This window comes from Peromyscus maniculatus, chromosome 14, assembly GCF_049852395.1.
Source record: "Peromyscus maniculatus bairdii isolate BWxNUB_F1_BW_parent chromosome 14, HU_Pman_BW_mat_3.1, whole genome shotgun sequence".
NCBI classification, from domain to species: domain Eukaryota; kingdom Metazoa; phylum Chordata; class Mammalia; order Rodentia; family Cricetidae; genus Peromyscus; species Peromyscus maniculatus.
The window spans coordinates 34,489,841-34,512,635 of NC_134865.1; the positions used below are offsets into that span (position 1 = coordinate 34,489,841).

General features: G+C 40.7%; 1 protein-coding gene across 3 annotated transcripts; it reads right to left on the minus strand.

Moving 5' to 3' along the window:
* Positions 1-97: 97 nt before the first annotated feature.
* On the minus strand, positions 98-18,638 carry Agr3 (anterior gradient 3, protein disulphide isomerase family member). 3 transcript variants are annotated; one of them, XM_076550766.1, is made up of 9 exons: positions 18,561-18,600; positions 17,312-17,547; positions 15,856-15,994; positions 9,945-10,008; positions 2,882-2,934; positions 1,814-1,890; positions 1,549-1,612; positions 1,080-1,163; positions 98-331 (listed from the first exon to the last, which is right to left on the minus strand). In XM_076550766.1, the coding sequence occupies exons 3-9, from the start codon at positions 15,962-15,964 to the stop codon at positions 282-284; spliced, it is 501 nt and encodes a 166-aa protein (XP_076406881.1). In that variant the 5' UTR covers positions 15,965-15,994; positions 17,312-17,547; positions 18,561-18,600; the 3' UTR covers positions 98-281. The 3 variants fall into 3 exon arrangements, with proteins under 3 accessions (XP_076406881.1, XP_076406880.1, XP_006983998.1); XM_076550765.1 differs by having other exon boundaries at positions 17,312-17,350; positions 18,561-18,589; XM_006983936.3 differs by lacking the exon at positions 17,312-17,547 and having other exon boundaries at positions 18,561-18,638.
* Positions 18,639-22,795: the final 4,157 nt, after the last annotated feature.

Consider the following 22,795-nt stretch of genomic DNA (forward strand, 5'->3'; position numbering starts at 1 on the left):
CGAGGCAGTGAGGATATTTCATATGCAAAGTACAGCAGCTCTGAGCTCATGGCAAACTGTCTTTTCTAGTGATATAAGTAAACATCAAGCCACAGCATCATAGCGCATGTTAGCATTTATTAAAATATAATTTTACCTTCATAAACTATCACAGACATATCACAAATCTGAATAGTAATGTTACAAAATCCATGTGCTTGGACATTTGGTGTTTGCTAGTGAGCCAGAGCTTTTTGTCACACGTTTGAGTTCTTAGAGTTGAATCGTCTTCCCATCCTTCCTTACAACTCTGACTGGATAAGCCTTAGTGCCTTCTTCATGTTGTCCACCACTGAAACAGGAGGAGACACATGCTTGTTCTTAGTAAATGAAAGTAGTAGTAATATATAAATAGTATATATAAATGATAATTTATAAATGGTAATATATAAAATTGGATTGTTTAATTTTTATATTAGTTGGCTCATTAGCATACTATATTATAAGCTAAAGGAATATTTGTAAATTCAGGAATTACACTAATTAGAGGTAGCTCATCAGATTCATTAACAATAAACAGTTTTATTTAGTGAACTTTAAGAGAGACTTCTTTTTAGTTAGCTATTGAATTTATCCAGTATTGCTGGACCTGAGACTAATAGCTTCTTCTTAAATATGGCTGATATTGACTGTTATTAAAAATGGTTAAAGTCCTAAGTAAATTTGTACCTCATTATTTATAGACATTAGAGTCAGGCAAAATTGTCATTATTGTCATCTGAGAAAAGCACATGGGGTCTTTGACACCAGGAGATAGTTAACTCTGTTAATGTTTGTGTCATTTCAATGTGTGCTAAGATCTCACAATTCAGTGATCAGAGGAAGATGTAGGCCACCCTGCTAAAAAAGAGATTCTGAGTCCTCTGGGAAGTTCTGTTTTGTGTGTGTGTGTGTGTGTGTGAGCTGGGAATCTGTACTTTAAACCCCATGCCCAGCACCAGAGATCGGAATTGGGGAGAGCATTGATAAAAGCCACTGTTGACCCTTTGGTGTACAGGATCAGCTGTCACCACTGCCCGGTGGAACTCATGAATACTCACACAAGGGTAAGTCCTGGGGTTCATATGTGTACAGTCTGTTAGAGTATCTTCCAGTTATATCAGCCCTGACAGTCAAAGAAGGGTCTGTTAAAGACAACAGAAACAAAGTCACTCAAACATTACCACATATTCTTCAAGTTGTTCATTCTCCCTACTCTAAAACAAGGGCAGGCAAATTTATAAGCAAGGTTAGGCTTCATCACTGAGCCATGGCTCTCTTTTAATCTATTTTGGGGTATTGTAATGTAATGAAAATGCATTGGTAAATTGATTTAATAGCATAAATTGCTTTTAAATGTTAAAATCTGTCAGTAATATAGTGAATTTTGGCTGTAGATTTAACAAGAACACAATGTTATTGATTGTGTTAAAAAGAACACTGCTTAACTTAGAACCTCAGAGCAAGTCAAATGGAAGCGAGGATGCTGAGATCCTGCCAGTTTGCACATCTGACAGATGGTACACATACCCACAAACATGATCCTCGGCACATACTGCCCATCCGGCGACAAGTTCTTATCCGTGGTCTCATGCTAACAGAAGATGAAATCAATTAACAATATTGGACTGTGTAGCATTCTAATGGAAGCTAAATTTTCAGGAAATTGTATATTAGGGCCTTTTAAAATTCTGTAGTAACTAATAGTTGACCCTGCATGTTTTTGAAAAAAAAAAAAAGTTAAACTTTCCATGAAATTTTATGACATTAAGAAAACACTGTTGAGTTCATGTACCATGAGGTTCAGCATGACAAAGCCATTCTGGGCCATTTCTTGTATTTCTTCATTTTTGGCAAATTCCTTTTTTAGTGCTGTGAGGGAGACAAAATGCCAGTTAGCTTAAAGGGTCAAGACATTGTCAATGCGATATAAAAGCTAGTATGTTTTTCTATCATTTACATCAATGACAGGGGTGTATGTGGTAGTAATCTAATTGTACTGAAATGTGATTTTGATTGTATGTTAATAAATAAAGTTGTCCGGGGGTCAGAGCTATTAGAGCCATAGCAAGAGTGTGGCGGTGGTGGCACACGCCTTTAATCCCATAGATCTCTGTGTGTTCAGGGATACAGCCAGCATTGGAGACATATACCTTTAAGACCTAGGGGGCTGTACATTCAGACAGTGATGAGGCAGTCACGTGTTTGGGTTTACAACCAATGAGAAGGCAGAACAAAATACTATAAATAGACGAACAGACAGGAAATAGGTCTCTTTCGGGAAGCTGGGACACCGCAGGCGGAAGGGTGAGATTTTAGCTCTGAGCTCTGACCTCTCGGCTTTCTCTTTTACATTGTTTCTGTGTTTCTTATTTAATAAGACGGTTAGTTACATCAACAGGTGTAAATGGTTTCTTGTCCTCTTACCATTTAGTCCCTCATTGGGAAGCAATGAGCTAGAGTATGTCCACGGAGATGTCAGGGGACAATCACATTAATGAAGACACTAGCTTTATAATTTACACTGCTCAGTAACCCATTGGTTAGAACAATTTCTGTCAGCACGTTTTCCTAATCACTTTGATTCTTTGAAGAAGTGGGTATCACATTCCAAAGAGCATATCATAGTTTCACATTCAGCAGATATGAACAATCATTGTTACTTCTGACTCACAGTCCTTCTGCTGCAGTTACCAGAGGGCACCCCTAGGTGGCTCTCACTTGGTCTTTAAGCATCTTGGTAGAATGGTGGTACTCTGGGAATTGTATTTTTAAAATGGGATTTGCCTGTGTGCCTTCTGAACAATTCTCACAAGTTTACCTTATGTTGGATATACAGTAAGATCCCAGTAGCTGAAATTACCTTGACAGTATTGACAGTCTTCCAGGTGGTGAATAACCATCAATGGCTTGTTACTAGACAGAGAAAGCATAGAGTGAAGTTAAGAGACTAATACTGAATACGATTGTAAAATGGAATTAGATTTAAATTTTTGGTACTATTGACAATACTTAAATAACAATGTCAGACTCATAATTCATGTCAATGAAGTCTATATTAGGTAGTGTCGTCCAGTATGTGGCCCCAGAACTCACCAAGTACAGTATTACAAATGTCAGCTCACAGGCTTCATAACATACTGAGTCAAAATTTGTGTGGGGTACAGGAACCACAGCTTAGAGTAGCAGATGGCACTTGGGTCCACTATAGCATGTGTAGATAATTAGAAAATACTGCTATCTCCAGGGCTCAAGGCATGCTATAAACAAAATTTATTTCTAATGAAAACATGATGTTGAATTCAGGAAGTCAATTTAAAATATTCTTGATTTATCTTTTAACTTTTTACAAAATAGTCCTATTGACCAGTTTCATATCCTTTATTCATGTGCCAACCTAAATTTACAAGTGAAAGTTTCCCATTAATATATTTTTCAGGGTCATTTTGATCCTAACTCTGAAATAGTTATACTAACTAATTTATTTCCTAACTCTAGTCTAAGAGCAAAGTGAGAACAGTAATTATAGAAGGAGTAAAATGATAACAAGGTAGATATTTGCATGGTTTGGGTTTCATCTTTTCCCCAAAGGTTCTTCTGGGAGAAGCAGGGCCCCAGTGGGATGACGAAGCGGTGGAAAGTGTAAGGGTAGGGAGGGACTAATGGCTGTAGAGAGTAATACAGTAGACGATGGCTTGTCCTCAAGACATGGTAACGTGTCTCCTGGGAAAGGAGCTGGTCTCCTGGGACTGGACTAGTTCCCACAAGAATGCTTTGCGGTGAGGCTGGAATCTTTTAATCCTCTTTGCACACAATCATATCCTGTGGTGCCATCTGCCATGAGGCCTTTTCCCAGCCAGGCAGATACTGATGTCCAAGCTCTTGAATTTCCAGAGCTAAGTAAACTTTTTTGCTTTACAAATTATCCAGCCTCATATATTTGATTATAGCAACACAAAATTGACTAAGACAGATATATAGGATGATTTTTCAAATATGGCTTTAATAATAAGATAATCCTGGACATCAAAAGAGAGTGATTTTAGGACATATTTATTCAACAAAAATTTTATGTATTAGTTAATTAATTAATTTGCTGATGCTGGTAATCAATCTTTGCTTGCTTTGCTAGGCAAGCACTCTACTAGTTGGCTACATTCCCAGGGCAACATAAATCTTTTCAAAAGCAATTACAAAATATAATTATATGAATTCAGCGATTGCATAAATCTATGTTGTATCCAGCATTTTTTAATCTCAGTAAACGTTAAACACAAACTTTGAATGATTAATTTTATTTACTTCTCAAACTTGAATTAGAAGTACATTTTGAATAAGACCCTTCTAACTTACCTTTAGAGTTTATGGGCTAATTAGAAAGCTGCCACTCGCCAGCATCAGACATTGGTAAAGTTGTAGATTTGAGCTGTGATTAGTGAAATGTCATACCCACTTCTTATGAGCAATGAGCTAAGCCTAAAGGTATTTAATGAGGCTCACACAGGCAGATCAAGCTAGAGTCAGACCTCCTGAGCCTAAGATGTTTAATGATGCTCTCATAGGCAGGTCTATATTTAGCCTTGTATGCATCAGCCAAGGAAGTTTTCTATTAGATAGCTCTTCTGACCAAGCTTCAGTGGGGGTAGGCATTTTGAGGTACGGCAGGCAGGGGCAGGGGCCACTTGACTTTCCTGACTGGCTGTCACTTCTTCCCAGCATATACAAGACATCTTGAAGGGGCGCCTGTGCTTATGGAAGGTGATTGAGGGAAGTCTAGAGAAATCAACTCCAGCATCAGATGGTAGCAGTTAGCATCCAAGGTAAACTTACATCATTTATGTGGAAGACTCACTCTAAACAGTTTACAATGGGCTGTTACTCCATTAAAGACAAGCACAGAGACTCTGGCAGGAACTGAAGGAGCTACAATCTAAAATAAGGCTTTCAGTTTCTGTTTTGTTGTGTTCTTCAGCACAAGAGCATGACTATCTGAGAATTTGTGGCCACATTTTCTTTCACAGAACTTAACTCTGCTGTTACCATGCAGAAGCAGCTGAAAGCAGTATGTGTGTGTGTGTGTGTGTGGGGCAGTTGTGCTTCAACAAAACTTGATTTGTGAACACTAAAATGTGAGTTTAGCCTCATTTTCACATTACAAAATACTGTATTGTTTTCTCATATTTTTAAAGTAAAAAATCATTTCTTAGTTCATATACTGTATATGAACCCGTGATCCTTGTGCTAAAATCTTTTGAAATCACATGTCCAACTGTGAGAGGCAAGAGAGAGAGAGAGAGAGAGAGAGAGAGAGAGAGAGAGAGAGAGAGAGAGAGAGAGAGAGAGAGAGACAGAGAGACAGAGAGAGAGAGAGAGAGAACGTTTGAGACTCTGAAATCAGAGGCTGGCCCAGGCTTCACTGCTTATTATCATTTGGCAGACTGTATTTCCATTTGTACATTTTTCCTTTTAAAATAATTTTTAAATTCACTTGAGTTAAAACTTGAAAAGGTGAGAGTTCCTCCTCCCAGATCTGTCTCCCATAAGGAAGCAGTGGTATCATTCCATCTTCCAGAGGTTTTGGGGCCAGTTTCCCAAATGTTGATGTGTCTTGTTTATATCCATAGACATGCCCACTACCTGTGTGAATGTGTGTAGGTGTGTTTCTAAAAGAACACGAGACAGGTACAGTGTAAGCACCTGAGCAGGAGCTGCTGGGAGACTCCAGAATCAGGTCTGAGATGCGGAGGAAGCAAAGGCAGTTTAGGGAGACGTCTCTAAAGACAAACATGAAACTGGAGACCTCTCTAAAGTTAAACATGAAACTGGAGACCTCTCCAAAGTCAAACATGAAACAAGGCTGCCAAGCATGTATCTGCATGTCTGCAATGTAACTTATGTCTTAGAGGTTACTCTAGTTTTTTAAATATCGTATTCCACTAAATATACTTGAACTTCTCTAATTCATCTCCTTAAAATGGATATTTAAATCACGTCCAGCTGGGCGGTGGTGGCGCACACCTTTACTCCCAGCACTCGGGAGGCAGAGCCAGGTGGATCTCTGTGAGTTCGAGGCCAGCCTGGGCTACCAAGTGAGTTCCAGGAAAGGCGCAAAGCCACACAGAGAAACCCTGTCTCGAAAAAAAAAAAAAACAAAAAACAAAACAAACAAACAAAAAAAATCACGTCCAATCTCCCACTTATGTTTGAATAAACATTTATTTGATAAACATTCACTTGTTATTTGTGTATGATTTTGCATGTGTGTGTGCATGTTTGTGAATAGATTCCAGAAGCAGATTCAGAGTTTGTGCATTCACACTGTTGGTTGATTCTCCACAGAAGCTGGACCTCTGGTAAAATTGGTCAGCAGTTTTAAATTACTTTACCCAATAAGCAAAAAGAAAAGAGATGATTGCCATTTTGCCTTCCTACAAAATAGTTCTTCTCATGTATTCCAGTTGTGTATTATTTGTTCTGAACTATTACTTTCTTCACTCATTTGTTTGTGTTGACTTGAGATTTCTTTTTTAATTCTAAAGAAGCCTTGGAGTTAGAGAAATTCACTCTTGTGAATGCTGCCTCCCTTCCCCATCCTCAGTTCCTGGCCTCTCCCTTCGCATATGGCTTTGGGCTGTGCAGAAAAGCCATATAATCAGGAATATCGGTTTCTGTGTTTACTTACTTTCTCATCACTGTGACTATAATACCTGAAATCTTTTATTAGCTCTAACAGCCCTTGGGGTTTTCTGTGTACACGATCATTTCCTGTGCACATGGGAATGATTTCATTTATACTCTCTCATTTGGATGCCTTCTACATTTTTGTCTTGCTTAGTTAGATTGTTCAGTTCATCCAGAGATCATCATACCGTGTGGAAGAGAAGGAGGAGTGGGATCTCCTGTCCTTTTCTCCAGAAAACTTTCAACTGCTCTCCACTGGGCATGTGACCCAAGGTCATATGATTCTTGTGCTGAGAGATGGCCCTTCTAGAGCTAGTTTGCTGTGTGTGGATGTTAAGTTCTGTCAGATGCTCATCAGTATCTATTGAGAGATGCTATGGTTCTTCATTCTGCCAGTCCAGGCACCATGCTTGTTAGCGCATATTGATTGATCCTATGTTCTAGGGTTAAGTCTTATTCAACCATGGCTAATGGTGTTTTTAATATGCTGTTGGATTCTATTTGCTAGGGTGTTGTTAAGGATTTTTCCATTTGTATTCATCAAGTGTATCTCTGTCAATGTTTTATTGCTGTGAAGAGGCACCATAACCATGGCAACTCTTTTAAAATAAAGCATTTAAATGGGACAGTCTTACAGATTCAGGGGTTTAGTTCATTATTATCATGGTGGGAAGTATGGTGACATTCAGACAGACATGGTTCTGGAGAGGTAGCTGAGAGTTCTACATCTGAATCTACAGGCAGAAGAAAGAGAGACTCTGAGTTTGGCTTGAGCATTTAAAACCTCAAATCCCACTGCCAGTGACATACTTCCTTCAACAAGGTCACATGTCCTAATCCTTTCAAATAGTGCCACTCCGTGTGAGCCTGTGGGGGCATTCTTATTCAGACCACCAAAGGGGTATGATCTATAGTTTTTTTTCTCTCTCCTGACTTTTTTTTAACCAGGGTAATTCTAGTCTCATTAACAAAATTTGAATATATAATTTTCTTTCCATTTTTTTTCTGATAAATTTGAGGAGGGTTAGTATTAGTTGTTTCATAGTTTAGTAGGCAGCAGGGAGCGTTAGCACACAGCTGTGACACCAGTCTATGGGGTGCTTAGGCAGGAGCACAGTTTGAGGCCAGCTGGGAGGCATAAGATGCTGTTTCAAAACCAAACAAAGATACTGGGCTTTACTTTGATGGAAGAACTTTTAAAATCATGAATAAAATTTCTTCACTGCCTTGTTTCTATTCATAATTAAATCTTGATGGTTTTATGTACATGGGAAGTATGTTTCTGCTAGAATATTTAATTTATTGACTTAATAGTTGTTCAAAATAGTCTCTGATGACTATTTCTGTGTTATCAATTTGTTTGGTTGCGTTTTGTTTATTTTTACTTTTGTGTGTGTGTGCGTGTGTGCGTGCAGGTACCTAGGGAAGCCACAAGAAGTGCTAGATCCCATGGAGCTGGAGTTACAGGCACACGGTGCTGGGAATTGAACTCAGGTCTTCTGGAAAGCGGTAAGTGCCCGACCATCTCTACACCCCGGTGGTACCATCTGCCATTTCTCCCTTTCATTCGGATTTTATTGGAATTCTTTCTTTTTCTTTGCTGGCATGTTTACTGCTATGCTGGTTTTCTCTCTTCCAGAAAGGAAAAAGAGCAGCTTTTATTGTGTGCCCTGCCCATTGCTTTCTTTCTTACTTTTTTTGCCTATGTTTGCTCTGGTTTTTATTTTGTCCTTCCTAATACTAATTTTGACCTTATTTTTTTTTCTTTTGGGGGTATGAAGGGTGTTTTAAAGGCACAATATTGGATTATTTGAAACTTTCTTTTTTTCAAATAAAAAAGATAAAGATATTTATTCAGAAAATTTCCACTTGAACCGTTTATAATACACTGCATAAGTTTTAGTTTATTGACTTTCCACTTTGATTTGCCTCAAAATATTAAAAAAAACTTCCCTCTTAATATTCTTTTTGACCCATTTGACACACAGATCTGTGTGTATGGTGCTGCACATGAGTGTTGTGTGTGGTATGTGTGTATGGTGCATGCTGCACCTGAATTCTCAGTCTTTAATGGTCCTAGAATTTCCAGATGAGCCGGGTGGTGGTGGTGGCGGCGGCGGCGGCCCACGCCTTTAATCCCAGCACTCGGGAGGCAGAGGCAGGCGGATCTCTGTGAGTTCGAGGTCAGCCTGGTCTACCAAGTGAGTTCCAGGAAAGGCACCAAAACTACACAGAGAAACCCTGTCTCGAAAAACCAAAAAAAAAAAAAAAAAAAAAGAATTTCCAGATGAAATCTTACCCTATCTGGGCAGATTCTCTACATGTTCTGAGGCTATAATTTGTCATATGTTGTGTCTTACACTCATATTTGGAAATGAGATTTTTCTGTAATTGTTATTCAGTTTTGAGAGCATTTAAGTAAATTTTAATTTAATTTCCCATATTCTCTCTTTAATGGGAAGTGAATGTTCATCAGATATTGACAGGGGATTCAGTGCATCTTTAAGGATAAAAATGATGTCACACTTGGTCATTGGGCTCGGGCCCGTGCCTGACACATAGCAGCTGATGGTCAACTAGTACTTGGCTGATTAACTATGACTGTGTGTGGGAAATGAAGCTCCACAAGGTGTCTGGCTGACCAGGCCGGAGGACTGTTCCTGTAAACTGCTTTCCTAGGAAGCCTGCGTGGTGCCTAGTGAGATGCCGTCTTATTTATACAGCTTACATTTAAAAGTTTGCCTGTGTAATACATTCATAGAGGTATTTAGAGCTTTTACATCTAAAGAATACCGTCTGTTACAGTTTGAATATGGAATGTTCCCTATAGGCTTGTTTGTTTTACGTGGTTGTAAGTTGTGGAACCTTCAGAAGGTGGCGAGAGTGGGTGCCGGTGGGCAGTCCTCACAGACTACATCTGGCCTGCATCTGGCCCCACTCTCTGTCTCCTGACTGCTGGTGTGACGGGACCTGCTGCCTCTGCTGCCACGCCTTCCTCACAGGGATGGAGTCTATCCCTGAATCCTGTCCCAGGATGAATCCTTCCTCCTTTATGTCTCTTCTGGTCAGGGGTCTGATTACAGAGATGAGGAGAGTAGCTAAAACACTACTGTGGTAGCAGCTATTACTCCACATGGCATGCAATAACAGAGCAAGAACTGTGGCATTCCTTCAGAAGCTAACATGGCTGTTTCTGGCTCTTCCATGAGAAATGGCGTGTGAACAGTAACTGAGAGGGACTTTACCTTTTGTGAGCATGAAAGAGTCCTTCTTCATAAGTTTGTACCCAAGTGATGTCATCTCCCCACCCTGAAGAAAGAGAGAAACCAATGCATTATTCCAGGGCTACAGGTCTCTGTCTAATGAGCAGATGTCAGTCTGCAGACCTATGATGCCTCCAAAGCTGTTGACTGACATAGAGTGCAAAAGACAGTAATTATATCTAGATATGAAGACATGGTGACCATGGTGTACTTTAGGGGACTTGGGAGTATGCATGAAAGCTCAACCCAGCCTTGAACTTCCTAAGTACTGGTCAGTGCTGGATGATGGATGAGGGTGGCTGAGAAGACATCTCTGGTCATGCAAAAGCTCCAGCTTTCAGAATGTACACGAACTAACAGTTATCTTAGCATACTTCTAGACAATCCAGGAGTCCTTTGGACTGTGCTACAAAGTGTCCCCTGTATCTGGAACAGCAAAGGATGGGGACTGCTCCTGGACAGTGCATGTTGAGGGGAAAGAGTTCCAAGTTCCACTGTGACTTTTCATTTGAAAACCATTCAAGGATGAGAATTTCATGTTTGAACACACACACACACACACACACACACACACACACACACACATGCGCACGTGCACACGCGCACACACACATGCATGCACACACACGCACATGCATGCACACACACACACACACACACACACACACACACACACTCTAGAAACACACAAGGAGTGGAAGAGAAGGAAATCGAAAGCGGTGGCTGCAGCAGGGAGACTCCACTGGCCTTAGAAAAGAGACGGAAGCAGCTGTGAATCCGTGCCAGAGTGCTAGAGATGAAAGACTAAAGCCCTCAAGAAGTAGAAGGTACAGGGCATCCAGGAATACTGCAGTGTGTTTAAAACATGCCCCAGACATGGAAGAGAAAGACCGAATTATCATGAAAGAAATACTTGGGGGGCTAGTTAGGTTAGAGTTGTCCTGTGTTCAGATGCCAGACTGTGGCGTTTGATACCACAGGTCTGTAATAGCCATTATCAAAGGCAGAATCACGGAGTAAGATAATCATGACTCTGTGTTTCTTCTTGTTTCCTTTATTTGTTCTTTGGTAACAACTTTATTGAGGTATTTTTCACATATGATTCAACTCACTCATAGAAAGTGCACATTCTTTGTAGTGTATTCCCAGAGTTACGAGGCCAACACTACAATCAATTTTAGAACATTCTCAACACCACAAAGTAAACTCTATTTTTTAAAAGATTTATTTATTTATTATGTATACAGCATGTTTGCCTGAGGCCAAAAGAGGGCACCAGATCACATTACAGATGGTTGTGAGCCACCATATGGTTCCTGGGAATTGAACTCAGGACCTCTGGAAGAGCAGTCAGTGCTCTTAACTGCTGAGCCATCTCTCCAGCCCCAGTAAACTCTATTTTTAAAAAACTATATTTATTTATCCATTCATCTGAATGTGGGGGTGGGGCCTAATGTGGAGCTCAGAGGACGACTTGGGGGACTGATTTCGCCTAATGTGGAGCTCAGAGGACGACTTGGGGCACTGATTTCAGGTCACCAGACTGGGCAGGAAGCACCTGTTCCTGCTGAGCTGTCTTGCCAGTCCTAAACACTAAACATTTTTTAGCAGGTATCTACCCTCTGTTCTCTAGATTTTCCTGAGCTCTAAGAAACCCCTAATCGGGTGGTTACCCCTATAGTTTGCCTATTCTGGATTTCATGTAAGTGGAAATATCCACTATGTGGTCTTTGTGATTGAATTATTTCTCTTAGCATGTTTTCAAACTTCATGTTTTGATATGTATTTAATACTTCATGACCTTTCTATAGCTTAATATTATCCCATCCTACAGAGCCAAGCTTAGGCAGTGAAGAAAGTTAGTACCGGAAGTGGGGTATTGCTGTGACAAACCTGACCATGTTGTTTTGGGGACGATTGTGGAAGGACTTTGGAACATTGTGCTAGAAAATCACTGAGTGTTGGGAGCTCGGTGAGCTGTTCCGTAGGAACTTGGAGATGAGAATGTTGAGAGCAGTGTAGACAATGGAGGCCTGGCCTGTGAAGTTTCAGAGGGAAGCAAAGACTCTGATGTACTTTCTGTGTGAAGAATCCGTGGTTCTGGTTAGCTGAGGCTGAATAATCAGCTGATTAATAAGATACCAGAACTACTGGAATGGAACCTTTGCTTTGCTGGGATACTTGATGCTGGTTGACTGGAGCTGAGAAATTAGCAGTGATTAAGACGAGTCCAGCATCACTGAGGTGAAATCTTCTAGGAAGTGTTTCCTGAGAGTCTGTATACTACAGCTATGTTCCAGAGGCAGCCAAAGTTGTACCTTGTGCTGGCAGCTGGACTTGGTAATGTGTAAGAGTCACTCAGGCGGTACTGGTTTTGAAGGCATGAAGGGGTCATGGAGGCTTGACGCTGTAAAAAGCCAGGAGAGGCCATGGGTGAAGGTGCAGCCTCAGTGGCAGTTGAAGACCCAGGATTGAAAAGTGGAAAAGGGCCAGGCAGAGGCTTGGCACCATGAAGAGAGCCTATGAGAGGCTGTTGGTGAAAGCACAGCCCAGTTGCAGCAGAAGACCCAGCATTTTGGAGATGCCAGTACCATGGATGACCACCAAGAACAGCCTCAGCCATTGAGTGGAAACAGGTGAAGCCTGGAAGACAAGCTGTGTGTGCTGCAGAGGGCGGAGCTGGAGAAGTGCCCCAAGCCCTTTGGAGGAGCCCAGAAGATCTCGAGTGGATCCCAGATATTGACATTGATTTATCTATACTTTTGAAGTTTGTTTTTGCTTTGTTCTGATTGTTATTGTGCCCTGGTTCTTTCCTCTTGAAGTAAGAAAGTAGTTAATTTATTTTTTATTTTACAGAAGCCCACAGTTGAGAGACTGAATTTTAAAAGAGGTTTTTAGGTTTTAAAAGAGACAAGATTTTTTTTAAGAGACTGAATTTTAAAATGTTTGAATTTGTAAAGACTGTGAAACTTTTAAAGTTTGTAACAGCTTTTCGTTGTGATGTTGATAATAATGTGTGATCTTGCGGATGAAAAGGAGAGAATGCTTATGTCTTAACAGTGATATGTTTTGAGTGTCAAGTTGGCAAGGGGTCAGTTACCCTGGCTGGTCTTACGTCAACTTGACACAAGCTAGAGTCATCTGAAAGGAGAGCCTCAGTTGAGAAGATGCTTCTGTAAGATCCAGCTGTAGGGCGTTTTTTAAGATTAGTTATTGATGGGGAGTGCTGTGATTAAATGTGAGTGCCACCACACCTGGCACGTTTTAACTTTCTGAGGAATTGTTAGTTTGTTCTACGAAGATTGTGCCATTTTACAGTAATGAGAGAATAATAGATTTGTTTGTGCTAGATCTAATATCTCAACCTTGGAAGACATCATTGTTGTTTTGGTACCTCCCCCTACCTGGAGTCTTCTCCGTAATGATCCTGAAAAACAATCTGATGTTGCTTTAGTACATTTCACATTAACTTTCTCTAGAAATATGGGAGAGCCCTTGAGTACTTTTCTTTCTTTGCTTGTATTTGGGTTTTAGATTTATTTATATTTTTAAATTTTTTGTGTATGGGTGTTTTGCTTGCATGTGTGTGTATACACCACATGTGTGCCTGGTGCTCATGGAGGTCAGAGCTAGATTCCTTGGAACTGGTGTTATAGAGGATTGTGAACTGCCCTGTGGGTGCTGAAAGTTGAACCCAGGTCCTCTGAAGAGCAGCCAGTGCTCTTAACTGCTGAGCCACCTCTCCAGCTCCTCTCATCTGCTGTAAATGTCACTCAAATACTAGAGCTTTAGCAATGGAAACATCCCAGTTCTCGTTTCCTGCTCAATTTAGTTCCATGGATTAATGAATCTTCTGTTCTGTTTATCCATTAGTCCCTGGGAATACAAAGAAAAAGCAATATAACCCTCCCAAATATCCATAAGGTATGGATACAATCCTCAGGGGAACATATTGTATCATAACTGTTTCCATACAGTCTAGGTCATAATCACAATGGACCAAATGTGACAGAATTTAAATTCTCTTCCAGGCCTGGATTCATGGCTGCACTTTTGTCTTTAGTTTGGTTATGGTTTTTGGTCTTCTGTGATTTTGTTCATTCACCAGTTGTGTATTTATTGAGCATCTGCTGTATGCCAGTCTACTGTAGCTATAACTGACTGGGTCCTGGGCAGTTCTTTTGTTAAAAGGACATTAGAAAATGTTGGTCTCCATATGAGTGTGTTTTTTAACGCTATTCCTTTCCTCATTAATCTGTTTTCTCCCTACTCATCTCTGTCCTGAGCTGTCTGTCTGTCTCTGTCCTGAGCTGTCTGTCTGTCTCTGTCCTGAGCTGTCTGTCTGTCTCTGTCCTGAGCTGTCTGTGTCTCTGTCCTGAGCTGTCTGGCCTTGTCTCTGCTGCACTCTGCACACTGTACTCAGGCCCCTTCCACCTGCTCCTGCCTTTCCTCCTCATTCTCTGAGCCATTTCTAACATAGAAATAGCCAAAGGGCCGACAAATATAAACCAGCTCTCAACACACTGACCCTCAGTGTTAGTAGTCATTTTCTCTACTAAAACAGTATCTTAATAACTGAAGTAGTAGAATCAAGTTGCTTAAAGTAATCCATATGTATTCCAATTCATTTTCATAAAATTTGTCAAAAAGCAGGCCAGCAAGATGACTTAGCTCATATTGCCAAAACCGATGACTGGCGTTTGATCCCTAGACTCAAATGGTGGAAAGAGAGAGTAGAGTTAGTTCATCAAGTTCATCAAGTTGTCTTCTGATCTTGACACTTGAATGAATAGATAGATAGATAGATAGATAGATAGATAGATAGATGTAATAAAACCTTGCTGCAGAGTTTAGATCAATATCTACATGGGCTCCCAGGATGCCAATGAAGACATTGGCATACAGTTATAGCAATGCCACCCAGCTCCACTATAGAAGGGCTTGAAGAGCAGTGAGTAGTTTGGCTTGGGTTGTTGATAGTCACTAAGCTACTTACTTTATAACTATTAGTTTGTTTGGAGGGCTATGTGATAAATTATATCCAGGGAAATGTTTCCATCCTTTATTTATTTTGCAGTGTATATTGCCTTTCTAGATATAGATTGTGATTGCCAGGCTAAAGTTGAATTAATCCACTTAGGTAAACAATATGGACACACAGCTGGCACTCAGTAGAGCTGAAGAAATGAACATCGTGGAAGCCATCTGCTCAGAGCATCATTCTAAAGAGCGGACAAGCACTGCATGGCTATCCTGATTATTTGAATCAACGGCGTGGGGGCAAATAATTCTCAGCATTTTTCTGCTCCTTGTAAATATAAAAACCAATTTTGAGAACTGTCTCTTCATCATCCTTTTGGATATGAAGGTTTGTTTGTTTCTTAGACCAAAGTAAAACTGTAAGTATAAAAAAAAAATAGAATTTTCTGGAGTTGAAGAGAAAGGCAAACGTCTAAGTCAATCAAAGCTATGGACATCAAGCCAATTCTTTATAATGTCTACAACAGGTGCATCAACATGCTCTTATTGAGCCAGCAGAGTGGTGCACACCTGTAATCCCAATGCTTGGGAGACAGAGGCAGACAGATCTGAGTTTTAGGCCAGCCTGGTCTACATAACAAGTTCTATGAGACCCTATTTCAAAAACAAAGCAAACAAACAAAACAAACACCCCAACCCAAGGGCTATTATTTCTTTGAAATTTGGTTATTTACTGTCTAAAATAGATGATCTCTCTTAAGAAATGTCTATTTTAAAGTCACACATAGCAAATGTCTAGTTTTTTTTTGTTGTTTTTTTGTTTTGCTTACAATCAGACTATAGATGGCTATACTAACTATTTTGAGAACAGTTGAAATAACTTAGTTTAGAAACTCCAGTGAGATTACAGTACCTCTTGAGAGTGTCTGAGGATGTCTCTTTTCTTTTTTGATAGCAATGGCAAGGTTGGAAGAAACCGTGATCAGCAAGATGCAGAGGGCCAAAGTGGACTGTAGCATCATCGTGTCTTCTAGAAAGTCACTCAGAGGCAGCTAGATGGCAGAAAATAATTTTCAGAATCTGGCCATTTTCAACAGCCTGCTAATAAAGGCTATTTGGACAAACCCCATGCTGACAGGTGCTTCTTTTGATGTCACATTAGGGATCTTCCAAGATTGTTTTTTAAAACATTTAAAAATGTTGAGCTATCTTAGTAGATATTAAGTTTTTGAAGGTTCTGGATATTCTGGCACAGAGTGACATTGGAGAGCAGGTGTGTGTAGCTCCACAGTGAAACTTAAACAGGATCCTGTTCATTAATCATCGTCAAAATACAATATGCAAACCAGAGCTGACTCAGCATGCACAAGGATTCTTTGTCTCTCCATCCTTCTGGGCCTGGTAGCTGAAAACAACATCTGAACTCTATGGCAAAGTGAGATTAGATAAGAAAGAACACTGCCTCAGCTGCAAATAAGAAGCGAACTAGAATGTGGAGGAGCCTTGTTCTTCAGTGCTCTGGAGTCACATAACCTCCCTATGCTTTCCAACAGCCAGTTCGCTTTTCCCTTCCGTTTACGGCTCTTCTCTTTAGAAGCTACCATGTATTGTCACATGGCTAAAATTAAACATTTGGATAACATAGTAGAAGTAAATATACAGATAGTCTTCATGTTATTTTAAAATTTCTTAAGACTTTTTTTTTTCTGCAGATGTGTGTTATTTGGCAGTGAATTCCATCATAATAATGACATTTCCTAGCCCAAATTTAATGAATGGTTGCATACTGATTCTGCTTGGGCTGGCTGTATTTAGCTCTCTTAGGAATTGTGGGAAATGGAAAGACATAACAATTTGGTCCCAGCAAAACCCCTGGTGACCGTTAATGTAAAGTAGCATCTGAGATCTTGGAAGACAACAGCTCAGTGGAGTTTCTAGAACCTGGTTTCTCTAGATGCTTTCTTGTCCCTCTTTTCCAGTATGTTCTCATTCTCAGGGATGTCTCTTCTGTCCCCTCCCTGAATTGATGAAGTTTGCCATCCTCGGTTAGTCTTATTGGAATTACTTCCATCCACAATCTCCAGGAGAACCATTTTATTACCTCTTTGTGCCCAGGCTCTAAAAATCCTGTTAAACAGTAACCATGTCTGATAACACTGTCCGTTTCAGTTCTTGTAGTTTATTAAGTCATAAAACATTTAGAATGTCATCTTTCCCCCTTAGGTCTGGCTGTCTTGTGCCTGGAAGGCTGAGGGAAACCTAAGGCAGGTTTAGCAGGGAATGTGGGCAGCCTGGGGTCACAAACCAAGCTGGAAGGTCAGCTTCAGTCAGGCTGAAAGTTGCAGTAGAGAAGTTGAAGAACCACCTACAATAGAGTCCTGTCAGCTTCTAGAAGGTCTCCAGATGAGCTACAGGTGGCAAAAAATAATAAAAACATAAATTTAAAAAACCCTGGAGATTGTCTGTAAAGCTTCACCTTCCTTGGGAAGGTTAAAAAATGCTTCAGATTCTTCTGGGATCTTAGAAGGAAGAGGTAAGAAGAGTTAAGCTGGCGAAAGTATTCGGAAAGTCCTTGATGTTAGGAACAGAGATGGACAGGTGGACTCTACATCAAGAAGAGAGAGAGATGTGCAACTCGGTCATCTGTGGTATTTTCACACCAAGTTCAGGATTGAGGAGGAACCCATAATTCTTAATTTCAAGTATTTACGTACTTATTATATATTTATGTACTACTGTCAAGCACCTTTTTGTATTCAAAATTAAAAACCTTTGTTAGATGTTACAAAAAAGATACTGGCTGTATTCAAAGCAATATAGCATGTATATTGTTCCCTGGTTGGAGTGTGATTTACTAACAGTCCTTAAGTTCTAGCTGCAAGGGACAGATATTTGGAGGAATTCAGAGGATTATTACATTATAGCAGCATCTGACGCCTTTGGGAAGCACCAACTGTCCTGTCTACCAACAGGCTTTATCAACACTGACCAGTTAGCATTTCCTGACACTAGGCTTGTGCTTTTGAAAAGTAGTTTAACATAAGCCATTTACTTCAATATTGAAAACTTCTATAATTCAAAATAAAACTTTTGGGGTTTGGAGAGATGGCTCAGTGGTTAAGAGCACTGGCTGCTGCTTGCAGAGGTCCTGAGTTCAATTCCCAGCATGGCAGCTCACAACTGTCTGTAATTCTAGTTCCGGGGCATCTGACACCCTCACAGAGACATACATGCAGGCAAAGCACCAATGAATATGAAATGAAAGTAAATAAATTAAAAAAACAAGTTATTTTAAAAACAAAATAAGACTAAAACACCAAAACAAAACAAAACAAAAAACAAGGAGGCACTATTGTTAGCACCCAGAGATTTTTTTTTAAAGACGTCATTTTAGGTTAATTCTAGCTTATTCTATTATTAATATGAATTAAGAGTAAAACTCTGAAGCCAGTATAGGAAACCAGGTCAGTAGCAGCAGCAAAATATAGCTTCATTTCATGTTTCCCACTTTTAACCAAGAGCCTCATTTTTAAATAGCAAAACAATTACGTGATCATTTGAACATAGCAGAGGTTGAGAGATTGAATACTGAGTAGTCTGGAAGTTTTGCTTGCTTACCTGAGCTGCCCGGCGATCTTGTTAGAAATGTATTCTGGATGTTTCCCGTGGCAAAGGGGCGTGGATTTATAGACACGCACGCGCGCGCGCGTGCGCGCGCGCGCACACACACACACACACACACACACACCTGACCTACAACTTCCCCTGCATGGCAACAAGAGTGCTGTCACCTGTGCGCTCACAAACACGGGCTTGTCCAGAGAACTTGGCTTCTTCCCAGTTCTCATGCCCTGCAGTGAGAAAGCTCTCCTCTCCCCGCTCTAAAGTAAGATTGCATGTCTTCATAAAACGACACCGAAGACTTTGTGCTTCTTTTTCCTCTACAGTTTACTTTCCAAGGTAATTGGACGTTTGGCTAGATTTCAACACTGCAAGAAAAAGGAAAGAAAACAGAGGGGAAACCAGCAGGGGTGGGGGATGAATGGAGAAACTCTGTGAACACCATTGTTCCCAGTGGGAGAGTTCAGTGAGTTTTGGGATTAGACACAAAGCAAGTAGAAATTCTTCTAGGTGACTCAGATTACAGGAATATAACAAAGAGCTAAAGAGATCAGGCTTGCTTTCTTTTTAATTTGAGAGAGAGAGAGAGAGAGAGAGAGAGAGAGAGAGAGAGAGAGAGAGAGAGAGAGAGAGAGAGAGAGAGAGAGAGATGTTTTAATCTTTTCCTGATTTGGTTATTCTGTGCAATCTTTTTTTGTTTGTTTTGGGTATTGTTATATACTGTTTGTGGACCCAATTCCTGAATTTATGTCATTTAGTTTTAGAGAATGGCTGTGTTTCACAGACTTGCAGTGACGTTTCTGAGAGTTTAATAATGGGATCTCCTGTGTGGGGGCAAGTTAGCTCCCGAGTGCTGCCCACACCTCCAGCCTCTAGTAGGATGACACTGTCCACCTTCTAACATTGGCAAGGTGATCAGTAAGTCTTGGAAGTGCTGCTTGCTGCTGAACTTTCTTCAGGGATATTTGGGTAGAAGCTTCCAGTTCAGTTCTAGCTTGATTTCCACATCTTGGAAATACCAGTATGTGGTATTTTCAGCAATAGGGTTTTACTATGTAGTTCTAGTGGACAACCCATGGTGATAGTCTGTTTTACATGGGAAGCCTCTGGGGCCTCATTGATCAACTCCTGGGAAGAGGACAGAACCCCCCGCCCCCAAACAAATTATGCATCTTGAAATGTTCATAGTGCTGAGGTAAGAAACCCCAAGTCTGTGTTAACTCGGTCATGGGGATTACGTCTCTTGTTAATTTAAGCATACACATGGGGTATAATTTTTGGTAAATTAATTATGAGGGGAAATTTAGGAAAACTCCTTCTTATTAGACACCAACAAATAAAAGGAAAACAGTCTATTTTATCTGCTGAATAGACTCATGTCTGGATGGGATGTGTGGAACTCTGGCAGCCATCTTGCTATCACAAGGGTGTCTAGGAAAACAAAGATGTTTTAGTTGAGAGAGAAGTGGGGGAGGCTTTAAAGGGAAAATATTTTTTGTTTTCCTTTTTTTAAAAAATTGAAAACAGATTCTTCTCTCATACAATACACCCCAACCACAATTTTCCCTCCCTCCCTCCTCCCAGCTCTCTACCTCCTCCCTTTCTTCCAGATCCACTACCCCTCCATCTCTCATCAGAAAAGAGCAGGCCTCCAAGAGGTAACAACCTGACATGACAAAACAAAATACAGTAAGACAAGGCAGAGGCCCTCACACCAAATCTGGACAAGGCAACCCAACAGGAAGAAAAGAGTCCCAAGAGTAGGCAAAAGAGTCAGAGACACTGCTCTCACTGTTAGGAGTCGCACAAAACCACCAAGCCAACAGCCCTAACATATACACAGAAGACCTAGTGCAGACCTATGCAGGCTCCGTGAGCCCATACATGGTCTGCTTAGTGGATTCTGTGGGCCATGTTTTCCTGGTGTCCCCCATCCCCTCTGACTCTCACAACCTTCCCACCCATTCTCTGCAGTAGTCCCTGAGCTTCGAGGGGAGGGACCCAATGGGGACCTCTAATTTAGACTCTCTCTCTGCATAATCTGGCCATGGGTCTTTGTACCTGCTCCCATCTGCTGATGAAGGAAGTCTCTCTAATGATGACTGGATGAGGCACAGATTTATGAGTATAGCAGAATATCATTAGGAATCATTCCATTGATTTGCTGTTTTTTTTTTTTTTTTTTTTCAAAAGCCAGACCTATTTGATTCTACCCTAAGTCTCTGGTGTAGCTAGTCTCAGGTTCCTGCCATCCAGGCAACGTAGGGCATGGACTCCCTCTCCTGGAGTTAAATCAGACATTGGTTGGCCACTCCCACAAGTTCTGCACCACCGCCGCCCATCTTGCAGGCAGGGCAGGTTGTTGGTCAAAGGTGTCTGTCTAGGTTGGTGTCCATGTTTCTCTTTTGGTAGCCTGAAGTGCACGTTCCCATACCAAGGGGACTGGAACATAAGGATGAAGGCTTCATGCAGGCACCGGCTTGATCTTTCTATGTTCTGTGAGCTGTGAGCATGCTGTCCTTAGCAATGGGGTCCCACTGGCAGTTTACAGAGTATGACCTTCTGTCCTAACATCATGCTGCAATGTTTGCTGATCTCTGTGGGATCCTCTTGGCCAACAACTCAACCAAATGTAACCCAGTCCCACCACTGGAAGCCTTGCCTGACAATAAGAAATGACCAGTTGAGATTCAGTAATCCCCATTATTAGGAGTCCTCACTAGGATTACCCACATATATTCCACGAAGTTTCCACTGTACTAGGTTTCCATACCACACCCCAAATGCCCCCACTTCCAGCCACTTACCCCCATACTCTCTCCTTCCATCCCATCACCCCCGACCTGATCCCTCCTACTCCTATTCCCAACTGTCCCCAGTCTACCCACATAATCTATTCTATTTCCCCTTCCCAGGGAGATACATGCATCCTCCCTAAATGCCACTTCTTTACCTAACCTCTCTGGGCCTATGGATTGTAGCTTGGTTATCACTTACTTAATGGCTAATATCCATTTATAAGTGAATATACACCATGTTTGTATTTCTGGGTCTGGGTTACCTCATTCAGGATGATTTTTTCTTCTAGTTCCATACATTTGCCTGCAAATTTTATGATATCATTTCCTTTAAACAGCTGAGAAATACTCTGTTGTATAAATGTACCATATTTTCCTTATCCATTCTTTGGTTGAGGGACCTCTAAGTTGTTTCCAGTTTCTGGCTATTGTGAATAAAGCTGCTATGAACAGAGTTGAGCAAGTGTCCTTGTGGTAGGATGAAGTGACCTTTGGGTATATGCCCAAGAGTGATAAAGCTGAGTCTTGAGGTAGATCGATTCCATATTTTCTGAGGAACTGCCATACTGATTTCCATAGTGGTTGTACAAGGTTGCACTCCCACCAGAAATGGAGGAGTGTTCCCCTTGCTCCACATCCTCACCAGAATGATCTGTCACTTGTGTTATTAATCTTAGCCATTTTGACAGGTGTAAGATGGAATCACAAAGTAATTTTGATTTGCATTTCCCTGGTGACTAAGGATGCTGAACATTTCTTGAAGTGTTTCTCAGTCATTTGAGATTCCTCTATTGAGAACTCTCTGTTTAGATCTGTACCTACACTTTTTAATTGGATTATTTGTTGGATCATTTGTTTTTTTGATATCTGGTTTCTTGAGTTCTTTATATATTTCAGATATTACTCCTCTGTCAGATGTGGAGATGATCAAGATTTTTTCCATTCTGTGGGCTCCCACTTTGTCCTATTGATAGTGTCCTTTGCCTTACAGAAGTTTTGCAGTTTCATGAGGTCCCATTTATTAATTGTTGATCTTAGTGCCTATGCTATTGGTGTTCTGTCAGGAAGTTGTTTCTGTGCCATTGTGTTCAAGACTGCTCTACACTTTTTCTTCTATCAAGTTCAGTGTATCTGGTTTTATGTTGAGGCCTTTGATCCACATGGTCTTGAGTTTTGTGTGGGGTAATACATATGCATCTATTTGCATTATTCTGCATGCAGACATCCAGTTAGACCAGCACCATTTGTTGAAAATTATGTCTTTTTTTCCAGTGTGTATTTCTGGCTTCTTTATAAAAATTCAGATGTCCATAATAGGTGTGTAGATTTATGTCTGCATCTACATTCCATTGATCCACTTGTCTGTTTTTATGCCAATAACGTGGATTTTATCACTATAGCTCTGTAGTACAGCTGGACATCAGGGATGGTGAT